This window comes from Lycorma delicatula, chromosome 6 (assembly GCF_047948215.1).
Source record: "Lycorma delicatula isolate Av1 chromosome 6, ASM4794821v1, whole genome shotgun sequence".
NCBI classification, from domain to species: Eukaryota; Metazoa; Arthropoda; class Insecta; order Hemiptera; family Fulgoridae; genus Lycorma; species Lycorma delicatula.
This window is the reverse complement of record NC_134460.1, coordinates 20,531,906-20,544,372: the sequence shown is the minus strand read 5'-3', so window position 1 is coordinate 20,544,372 and position 12,467 is coordinate 20,531,906. Positions and strand designations below refer to the sequence as shown.

Here is a 12,467-nt window from a genome sequence, read left to right as displayed (position 1 = left end):
ATTTTGAAAATCTAATCTAATTTCAACATAGAATTCTATTCGATGAATTTATAATATATGAATTCTACTATTTGTTGAATCCATTCAAACTTCACTTGCTGATTTATAATATTAATATCATTGTTTTTTATTATATGTATTTTTTCAAGAGACTGTTTTTTAATTTATTATTATTTATTTCTAATATATTTATATCCTGAAAATTTGAAAATGTATGTTTGTTGTATTTTATGTGATCTGTATAATTTGAGTTTTGTATATAATATTTAAATGTTTGTAAGTGTTCCTTAAATCTTTTTTTAAATATTCTATTTGCCATACCTGTATAGAATTTATTACAATCCTTATTATTGTTTCCTTCAACTAGTTTTTCAGCACTGCTGGGTCTGGATGTGTGTATTTGTAGGCAATTGCAATTACTGCTACTGGTTTGCCAGTCTTGATGCAGCTGCAGATGTAGTAAGTAATGCAAGTATAATGTAAGCGTAAATACGTTGGTAAACTTGTTGAATTGAACAGACTCAAGTGACCACTCCTGAGATGTGTGATTAATTGAAATCCACCACACATATCCAGGATCTAGTATTAAAATCCATATAAATGCAACTGCCTTAACAAGTACTCGAATCTTAAAATTCTTGACTTTGAAAATAAGGTGATTTTGCGATGACGAGTACCTTTAAGCCACCAGACAAACCTTTACAATCCTTATTACCAAATTAATTCTATATACTTGGTTTATCATAAATGTTTTTGTTATGTGATTCATTATTAACTAATCTTCTTTTTTATTTCTTGCTATTAGCTATTTTATAAAAGTTTAAGAAATGTTTTTTTAAAAAGTCGAATGTATTATTATTATTATTATTATTATGCTTTTACGGCCAACATGGGACCACTTAAGTCAATTTTAGTTGGATCTTTTCTGAGAAAAGCGTGTTATTTTACTCTTTCGAGCTGCCCAGTATTTCTTCATCCGTTCAGATCTTGCTTTCTTTTCTTCATCCGTAAACACCCTCTTCGTTGTATTTTGTCGTTTGTCTGTCTTTTGTTTAAATCTAATGCTTTTATCTTTTAGCTTTGTAATTTTTCCAGTTTTATTCTGTAGGTCAGTCAGGGAAATTCCCAATTCTCTCATATCTTCTCTAATTTCTTTGATCCATCCTACTTCTAGCTTTTGGAACCAGAGCTTTTCAATGATATTTCTTGACAGTCTTGTTTGCGGTGTCCTTATGAGATGACCGAAGAAAGAGATTCTTTTTTTCCGCATAGTATCAGTAACAGGCTCTATTTCTCGATACACCACCTCATTTGGCACAATCCACCATTGGCCTTCTTTTTGGGTATTATTATTATTATATGTTAAAGTAGACAATTTTAAATATCATGAACTATAAGTGTAGAAATTGTTTTATCACTGCTCTCTCTCTCTCTCTCTCTCACTCTCTCTCTCTCTTTCTCTCTCTATCACTCTCTTTCTCTCTCTATCTCTCTCTCTCTCTATCTCTCTCTCTCTCTATCTCTCTCTCTCTCCCTCTCTCTCTCTCTCTCTCTCTCTCTCTCTCTCTCTCTATATATATATATATATATATATATATTTATTTATTCATTATTCTATTTATAGATCAACCAAAGTACAGAATAAATAAAGTAGTTTAACTTACCACTATATATGCAGGAGTGCTTTTACAATATCCTCGCATCATCAGTTGCATTATATATTCATCTCAAATTATATTACAAACTTCATAAAATATAATATCATATCATGCATTTTATTTAAAATTTAAAACCTATTTTGTTGTTTTAAAGTTTTATTGAGTTAAATTAAAAATTAAAACAATATTTAAAAATATGAAAAATTAATTATAACTAAAATTAACATTACAAATTAAATTGTAAGAATTTTTACATAAGTAAAAATATGACATCAAAGAATAAAACCAAATTAAAATTAAAAATCAAAAATAAATTAAATTTTTGATTGATGGCAAGTGGTGCGCACTGCAAAAATGCTAATGTGAACATTTTTTAAAAGAAAAATAAGCAATAAGTAATATTTTTTTTATTGTTGATAATAATTATTATATACTGCTAGGATGCTAAATTATAAATTCATATAGATATATATATATATACATAAAATTGTAAATAAAGATAACCTATAAACCATCAAAGTAAACTTAATATAAACTTACTTATATTTTCTTTTAAGTTTTAAAATATTACCAGAAATTATAATTATTAGCTCAACACCAAACCACAAAAATACTGCAGAACTGATTAAACAGAAATTTTATTTTGGAAAAGTACTGGAAAGGAAATATAAAATAACATCCAAGCAGTGTTATACAAAGATAAAAAAGAGTATCAAAGGGGTTGTAAAGGGACTCAACGAAGCAGAACAATACTTGTAAACTGTGATGGGTGTAAGTGATCCATAATTGGGAAAAATTGGAGTTACAGAAAAAAAACTATGATAGAAATTGAAATCAAAATCTAAGATGTATTTAAAATAAATAAAAAATAGTATAAATGTGCTTAAACAGAAAATAAGTGGCACTATAAAGGGCTCTCACTTGGATGAAGGAAAAAGAATAGTTTAAATTAAAATGTATTTTTACATCTGATGTCTTTAAATTGTTTAAACATCTGTTATCCTGGACCACATAACATAGATGGTCAGAAATAATATGATAGACTATTACATGACAGTTATGTGAGGGTCATATTTAGTGTAACCAAAAAAAAGAACAATCTCTAAAATTCAACTTTAATGTGTCAGTGCTAAAGTAGCATCTACTACATACTAAAATATATATTGGCATTTAACAGCACACAGTGAATGATAATATTTCATTTTTCAGAAACACACAATTAAATTATTTGCTTTGTTATAATGACCTCAGTTTTACACCAAGAAATCATTTGCTAGAATCAAATTATTATAATATCATGTTTTTTGTTAAATATTTTTTTGTAACTAACCACCAGGTTAGTCTAATGATTAAACTTTTCATTGCAAAATCAACTTATTTTTGAAGTCGAGAGTTCTAAGGTTTGAGCCTTGTAAAGGCAGTTGCTTTTATATGGATTTAAATGCTAGACTGTGGGTACTGGACTTCTTTGGTGGTTGGGTTTCAATTAATTACATGTCTCAGGAGTGGTCCACCTGAGTCTGTTCCAGACTACATGTTTACTAGTACATTTACACTTACATTGCACTACATCTGCAGGTATGCTATATCAGGCCTGGCAAGCTGGTAGTAGTAATTGCATTTGCCTACACACAGATACAGCAGTAGCTGGAATACTGGTTGGAGAAAAATAAATTATATATATATATATATATATATATATATTTTTTTTTGTATCTAATAACACTCAAGGCTAACTCAGCTATGAGTGTTAACTTAGCTAACATAGCTAACTCAGACACTGGAAAAGCTATTATAACTTTCATCCTGAAATAAATGTACAATAATCAATTTTTTTAAACTTTCCAATATTATATATAGGCATATAAAAAAAAAAAAATAAATAAATATGTACATACATATATATATATATATATATATATATATATATATATATATATATATATATATATATATATATATATATATATATGTATATATATACACACACACATGTCTTTTCAAACATTATATATCACTGTATAAAATAAGTATTAATAAATAAATATTTAAATCCACCAGATACAGTTCAATAAAAGGTAGGAACACTCACCTATCTGCTGTGCTTTCAGAGCATTAACAACAGACAATTTTTATAAAAAAATGTAGTTTAAAAATACAGTTATTTTTTAAAGAAAAACAAAGTTAAGATTTAAAAATATATATATATATATATATATATATATATATATATACACAACATATAGTATGTATAATATTCGTAATAATGATTTAAAAATTTTAACTACACATTATTTAAAAAAATAGCTATATTTTTAACTAAATATTTTATTTATAATAAAATACTTACTTGTACTTATAAAAATTGGTGATGATAAAGTTAAAGCTCTGAAAGGGGCTACAGACAGGTAGATGAATGTTCTTACTTTTTATTGAACTGTTCTGGTGGATTTAAATATTTATTTGTTTATATACATATATTATCCTGCCAGTCTAGCCACAACCTGGATTCTCAGGGTTCAGGTCAGCCCAGGTGAATCCTGGAGCCAAATCAGGGGCTTCTTAGGGCCTCCTGAGGTCAAGGGGCCAACCCCATGGCTGCACAGCTTGCATTGCTCATTATTTCCAATTTTCCAGGGGGACCGGCACCCTGGACACCCAAAGAGCTTGCTTCAGTGACCCCACACCCATCTATCCAGAGGGCTCCACTCCCTGGACTCCCATATTGTACATTATCCTCATGGTTGTGAGAATAATACTGGTAAATAATAACAACTATAGTATTCAGGTAATAGAAACGTGAAAAAGAGACTAAATTACAAAGGACAGAATAATAGCAACTATGGTAACTGAATACACACACCTTTGAGTTTGAAAACTTTCTTTACTTTGGTGGCAGAAATATAACAATGAAATAAAAGGATTAATCTATTTTTTCCTTAATGAACATCTTTAATTCACAACTTCACTCTCCTTCGGGGTGAAGAAATAATGAATATTTTTATCTTAATCTTCAAGAAAGCTAGGACCTCAGTCGACTGCTTAAAACCTTCCCTGGGATAATACAAATGAATCCTGCAAATGTGGAAGTAATTGGTTGGTTGGTTCTCATGTGATGGGATAACAAACAAACAGATATCAGATGTTTTTCAAAGTTTTTTGAATTGCTGTGTTCTGTTAGATCAAGAATGTACCTGATGCATGCAAAAATTAGCCTTCAACCTACTAACAAATACCCTGTTTGAAGTTTGAAAATTGAACTATTGTTTGCAGGGATATTATAAGAGCATCCCATTGCACCTTCGAAAACAGCATCCTAGGAGCGCCCTGTTTGTTACCGGTTGATGATGATGACTGGTCTAGCCTCCCATGAGGTGCTCACATACCTCACCACTTTAGTCTCACATGCAGTCTCCACAGGAAGCCCATAATTGTTAAACAGAAATTTATTTAATATTACTTTATTTACTATAAATTTAATTCTATTATTTTTGTAATATTAATAATTTGATTGATTTGAATCATTCAGTTCAAACCAAGCTCACACATTGATAGAGACTCAAGTCACAGTTCATTAATTCAATTCATTAAAGTTTGTGCTTCAACCGGCAAATTTCAACAACTACATACATATAGATTTTTTTAAAGTTTTTCGAGATAAAATATACCTAAAAACCTTTTCAGTTATGCCAAGAAACATGGGTAAAAATTTGGTTGAGGTTGATTGAATAGTTTTTTATTTATCCTGAAGAAAAACCCTCTTCCTCTTTATATAATAGTGTATAGTGTATATATATATATATGAAGCTTTAGTGTAAATTTGGTCTTTCATTTAATTTTTAAATTAAATGGTCGTTACTTCTAACAGGTTGTAAATAAAAAATAAATTAATTGTAGTGATTAGGCAATAACAATGACTGAAAATAAAATTAATTTATGAAATAATACGCATTTATACATTTAATGCGTATCATCATTTAGCCAACACGGCTGGTCAAATGGTTAACTGGTTGTCTCAAATCTGTTGTTTAACAAATAATTTTGAAGGTTCTGAGGCTCAAATCCTAGTAAAAGTTACTTATTTTTATAGAGATTTGAATACTAGATAGTAGATACTGGTGTACTTTGGTGGTTGGGGTTCAATTAACAACACATCTTAGGGATGGTCGACCTGAGTCTGTACAGGACTATACCTCATTACATGTCATACATATTATCCTCATCTCATTGGGCCATGAGAGGGGGTTGCTGATTGTTCACTAGTTGAATAGATTGCAACATAAAGATTAGGAACTTTAAAAATAAAAAAAACAATAAATGCATATCAGATGAAATCTTTCATATATAATTAAAAAATAATAATTGTTAGTTATTTCTGTTAAGAGAGAGGTGAAGCCTCAAACATTTTCTCAGAAATTTCTTTTACTACATATTATGCAGTACTGTTGGTGTGACAAGTATTATTAAGATTAATTATATCTTCTTGAGCAATATTAATGTAAAATTTATTTATTATCTTGGTCTCCCAAAGGACAGTCAAAATAATGCTTGTAAGCAGTTTTCAGTAGATTTGATACTGGTTTTTGTTGACTTTTCGTGGTGAATTCTCTACAAACGTTATAAAAAATATTTTGAGAATTTTTATAAGTCTGATTTTTATTCATTGTAAAATTCAAAACATTTTAATGAATGAAAGTAAACTGAAATATTACAGAAATACATACTTAATTATAAAAATAATTAAGTTTTAATTTATAAATACTTATAAAAAAAAAAATATTTCATAAAATTATTTCATCATGAATTGCAATAAAATACAACGCACATGCACACAACTTAACAAATTTTGTTGTTCAATAAAATAATACCAAAAGTTGTTCTGTCATAAAAATCTTTCACTAGATTTATGGCATCACTTATAAAACAATCTTTAAAATATATCTATGATAAAACTACTACCACAACTAAAGAACACATCAAGTCATAGCAAGAGCTGAACTCATACTGAAGAAAATTTCATCCCAAATTACTCATTACTTGACTCACTGATATGTCTATACATGTTTGGCTTAACATGAAATGGCATCATTCGATCGTTATGTATCAAATATAGCTCTTCATTATGCATCACAGTATAAATCAGATGTGAATAAGCAAACATACAGACGTACTAACTTATTTGTATTATTTGTTTCATGAATGATGGAACAAATAAATTTAAGGGGTTGTAACTTAAGAACATTATTTGATGAGTTGTTTCAGAATACATATTCAGCATATAAAATACTATATAGTATTAAATACCTTCTGCCGTCGGAGATTTTGCGTGCCATTTGCGTGCTCTCCACAATTATGTTCATGTGTGAAATTGCAAGGGTCAGGACCCTTGCAATTTCTGCTACTGTGCCCAGTAGCCCAGCATCGATAGTAGCGCTCATTTTCTGTTCTGATATACGTCCGACAGTGGACCCACCCCACCCGAAGCCTGGAGGCAACCAGCTTGGTCGCCCCTCTGTGAGTAGTGATGACCGCAGCATTTTTTGTTTCTCCATATGCACCTCTTAGAGATGTTATTCTATAGCTTTCCTCTTTGCCAAGGACCCTGTCTAGCGCCTCCTTTATTTCGTTTTCCGTGGTGTCATATTCCAGATCTTTAATATGCACCACGGTTCTTCTGTCGCCTCTCGTACGAAGATCCACCTGTAGATCTGCCGCTCGGTCTCTTAACATATTAGTAAATTCGCCGGCCTTTTTGGTTCCTTGGATTCGGACCTCCATTTCCTGGTTGCGGTCCTTTCTAATTGAGAGGACTTCTCCTGATTCCTCCCTGGAGACTCTGTCCTTGACTGTTTTTAAGAGGGTCAGCATACGACTTCTCAGGTGCTCTCACCACCACTGTCTTACTCTCCGTCACCGGTGGGGCGGCCCTACGCACAGAAGCCGATCGCGATCTGGCTCGTGTTTGATCCCCCAAATTAGGAAGGATCATTTTTGGAGGCGATTTTTTTCTCCCGTGACAGGTAAATAACTATTTTCCTTATAAATATACCCTCCGGTCCAGGCGGTATGACGAATACCACTTCCTCGGGTTTACTGACGACCCTCCTCATGGCCTTAATCACTTGCGCTGCGGCTGCCTTTTCTCCTTCTTCGGTGCTGTACACCACTGTGTACCTTGTACCCCTCGAGGTAACACAGTTATCCTCCAACACGGTGGAGTCCTGGATGATCATGGCCCCTGGTTTGGTGCCATGAAACTGGCTGCTGGGTCTCGTCTTGGTCAAGTTAACATAGTGGCAGCTGTCCTCCCCAGGCGTTAAGTTGGTCACCTGGGTAAGCCTGTTCATCGCCCAGGTTGACCATCTGCTTGGCAGTCTCTCTAATAGTTGGTCATCAGTAAGGTCTTGTTCTAGAATATCGTCCTCCCTGTGGGGTCTATCTGTTTGTGTCCCCTGCGTATTTGTGTCAACACCAGCCGCTTCCTCCTCTACCAGTTGAAGCTCCTTGTAAATCTCACTCATGCGCTTTCATAAAAGCCGGGCTGGATTTACCTAGGCCTTGGCGTAATTGTAGTAGGGCGTGTCCCAGTCTACATGCAATATTCTTAAGAGTTAGCGGGGCATCCTCCTCCTCGGATGAGCCCGCCCTGGCCCGTTTAACGCTCTTTGTCACCGTAATCCTCCAAGTTTTCTTTTCCTGGGTCCTTGAAGACCCTGAGGCACTTACCTCCATCCCCTCCTCCATGGGGTTGATGGATATTAACTATTTTGGTGTTTTTGGGCTGTCCGCCCAATTTCTATTACTTTAAGACTCCACAAGGGGGGGGGTTCAAAATTTTCAAATTTGGGGGCCCAAAATTGGGCAAATCTTTTTTGGGGCACCAGAAGATGTACAATCTTATGATTCGTCCAGAACCGGGAGGATTTTCCTCTAGGCCCAGAAAAATTTCCCAATTTGGGAAAGTTTTTTGGGGGCGCCAAAAGATGCACAAACTCGTGATTCGCCTAGATCCGAAAGGATTTCGTTCTAAACGCACCCGTTCAAAAGTTATTAAGGTTTGAAGTTTCCTTAATAACTGAGCAGTTTGACTTTTTCACTTGTCTCACAGCAAACAACGAAATATTTTCTAAGTTGTTGTTTACTTCTATTGACAGGCCTGTATTGTCCTGCCAATCGACTTAGAAAATTTTCAGCTGTATATCTTACAGCTATAACCAATGTTTAACCTATAAATTATTTTAAATATTTATAAATAATTTTCCAGTTCACCAAATCTCATGAAACTTTACGTACGTTTCTTGAACCCTTCCTCTTGAAAACTTATTAACTTCCAGAACCTGGCACCAAAAAATAACTATCCAAAAAACACTTCTCCAGTACTCATATTCTTCTATAAGCCAAATGGCTTCGTAACCAAAAAATCGTAATAAAAATGTAATCCGTTGACCAAATCTCACAAAATTTTAAACACTTGTCCGTTAACCTTTCCACTATAATCCTATGTACTTTTTCGATCAAAAATCCGTAAAAAACCAACCAAATTCACAGTATAATGCGGAGCTACAAACAAATGTCCGAACGGCTCGAGTATCCAAACTCAACTATTCACTTGAAGATTACACACCAAAAACCAAACTGATATCCTCATTTGTGAAGACATTTACAAAAAAATAATTCATATCCTGGGTAAGTGGAAAAAAAGAAATATGGTAAATTTCATTGATACTCCATTTCAATCCTTTAAACTCAGAATTTAAAAATAAATCCTTTCTTAATGTGCAGTTACACCTTAAGAAAAACATGTATACAAATTTTCATCCATTTATCTTCAATAGTTTTTGCTGAGCATTGATGAATCAGTTAGTCAGGATAAGTTTGCTTTATAAGTACATATATATAAAATTGAGAACACAGGATGTACTTAAGATGTTGAGTTTAAAAGATTTGCAAAGAACAGTAATTTAATGTTGACTCAGAAAAAATAATTTATTTATGTACCTGTTTATGTGAATAGTAATCTACTTACGCAAACAGTGACAGTGTTTTCAAGTATGTTCAATATGTTTCCAGGAACATTTAATTTAATAGTACGTGAGATGTAAATGTTATGATACAAGTAACTAATCCAAGTTGAACATTATTATTAAACTGATAGAGTTTATTAATTAGTAAATTAATAAACTCTATCAGTTCTATAAAATAAGTATTACTGTTTGAAAGTGATATTATATTTCAGTATAACTCATCAGATAACTTCCTCATAAACTATTTGTTATAGTAAATATAGTAACAATTTAATATCAAATTAGAATTATCATCCCAACTATAACTCAATGTTGTAAATAATGAATTAATCTTAAAATTTAATTATTGTGCCACGTTACATAATATGAGTACAATTAATAGTAAATTTTCCACTTCCATAGAGAGAAAAGGAAATTGAGGTGTTCATAATAATGGAATGTTAATAATAGCTACTAATGAGAGAAAGCTAATAAGTGAATATAAAAATAAATAATTAAAACTTAGCTTTGTTTACAATCAGCATGTGATCAGATGCCCTTTCTGATTCCAGCTTGAGAACATGAAATATGTAATTTGTAGCAGGTGAAAAATCACACGCCTGACCATTATTCAAACCTGAAATCTTTGGATGAAAGCCAGGGGATGATATGATGCCGTGGAGGTCAGCAGATTGATAATATAAAATAACAATATAACAATGAAATAACCTCAATATGATAATATTTAAAAAAATAAATTTGAAAAATACAGTTTCAAATCTTGAGAAAGATTGTAAACTGCACTCCTTGAAACTTAATGATTCAGCAACGCCTGATTTTACAAAATTTCTGGGAATAGCATCTTTAAAAAAGTATAATATTTAAAGTACAGATGCCAACTATTTGACTTTGCTTGATGAATAAAGCACAGGCTTTAAGTTTGTGTGTAGGTGTAAGAAAATGGAAATCTGATAATATCAAAAATGCTGTGCCTGACTCGAATTTGAACCTTGATAAAAGGTCAAGAAACTATTTTTATTTTATTTTATTTAAACAAAAAATGACTAAAAATAAATCAAAAAGTTAAGGCGTTAATTCTCAATTATTTAAATTTTTATTTTTTATGCTGATACTAAATTTACAAAAAAAGGACCATCAACTATTTACAAATATTTCATTTGGTGCTGGCTTCAAAAAGTAAAAATTTAAGAAAAAATTGAAAAGTATTATTTTTTTATTTATTTTCAGTTTGTTTTGAGAATGGATGGTTTGAAATGTTATTTTTTGTGTATGTTTAAAATGTCATGTTTATCTATGTTTTTCTCTATAAATTAAATCTTTTATTTTTATTGTTATAAAAAATAAAAGGTAGATTACTTAAAAAGTTGCCAAACAAAAAAAAATCAATTTCTAATTCAAATGGAAAAAAAATGACTTGAAGAGACTACTGGTGGGTATGCACTGAAATGTAATATATATATTAGAGTTTACTTTAATTTTACTAAACAATTTTCTAGAATTTTCAAGTAATAAAACTTTTAATATTAGAATAGCATCAGGCTTTATACCAATATCTGTAACAACCCATAATATTAGGCAATGACGATGACAATGATTACAAACAACTTACAAGAGAAAGTTCCTCAAAAAAATGCTCAAAATTAAAGAATTTGATTAAAAAATATGGCTTGAATACACACAAAATACATATAAAACTGAAATGAGATTTTTTTTTTTTTTGAAGAAGGTTAAAAATAACTAAATACTAAAATAAGATTAAAATTAATTAGTAAAATATATGTAATTATCTAATTCATAACATCTAACAATTAATTATATTAACATGAAAAAAAAATTAATTACATACCAGTATACCAGAACCAGGTGGATAATCAAGAAAATTAACAGTGGTAAAGGCAGCAAATGGAATGGCACAAATAAGAGAAATTACCCAAAGGACAGCTATGATTCGGATGGCACGATGTAAACCAGACATAGCATAAGAATGCAATGGATGACAAATTGCTAGGTATCTTTCCATCGAAAATGCAACTATTGTCAGTACTGATGTATATGAAGTCCTGAAGAAAAAAAGCACATTGATAAAAATAATAATATATAGATTTTAAAAAGAAACTATAAAAAATAATTTTACAAAATAATATATTTTTTAGACTCACTTTTCATTACTTAAATCAAACTTAATTTAGAATAAATCTTAAACTCATTAATTAGTATCCAATATTTATCATATTTTGTACATTTTTTCTCTTCAAACATTTTAGAATCTTTTAATTTAATTCTTCTTAATTTAATTTTCTTGAAACTTACTTTTTTAATCATGAAAGTTTACTCGCAGAAATAAATCTACCAATTCTGGCTAATTGAGTTATTTTTGTGGTAAATCTACATTCTGATAGAGGTAATATGGTAATCCCTGTCTGGCCAAACACAAAATTTTATTTCCAGTTCTTCTTATAGATAAATCCAAATTTTCAAAAAAATAAAGCTGTAAAATACCCATTTATCCCAGTTGACAGAAGACATTATGAAATGCTACACAAAATGAAGTATTTTTATTAGGGAACTTAATGAAAGATTAAAACTAAATTATAAAAACTGCAGCAGTACTCTGTAGTACTGAGGATGAATTGAAAGTGAACAAGCGCTATACAAAAAGTTTGCAGTTTTAAAATAAAACATAATTTCTTATAAATAAAAATTTTAACAAACCTCATTAGTTTTTTTACATTGTATGTGAAAATATAGTTAAGAATAAAAATATATAATTTTAAGTACATAAATC

At 30.8% G+C, this 12,467-nt stretch overlaps 1 protein-coding gene across 1 annotated transcript in view; it reads right to left on the bottom strand.

The window, feature by feature from the left end:
• Positions 1 to 12,467, bottom strand: part of LOC142326711 (neuropeptides capa receptor-like) — a 429,926-nt gene that overhangs the window by 12,237 nt on the left and 405,222 nt on the right. Inside the window, exon 3 of the mRNA XM_075369354.1 lies at positions 11,529 to 11,742. Within this exon, the coding sequence (XP_075225469.1) occupies positions 11,529 to 11,742 (214 nt within the window). The remainder of the gene's footprint in view (positions 1 to 11,528; positions 11,743 to 12,467) is intronic.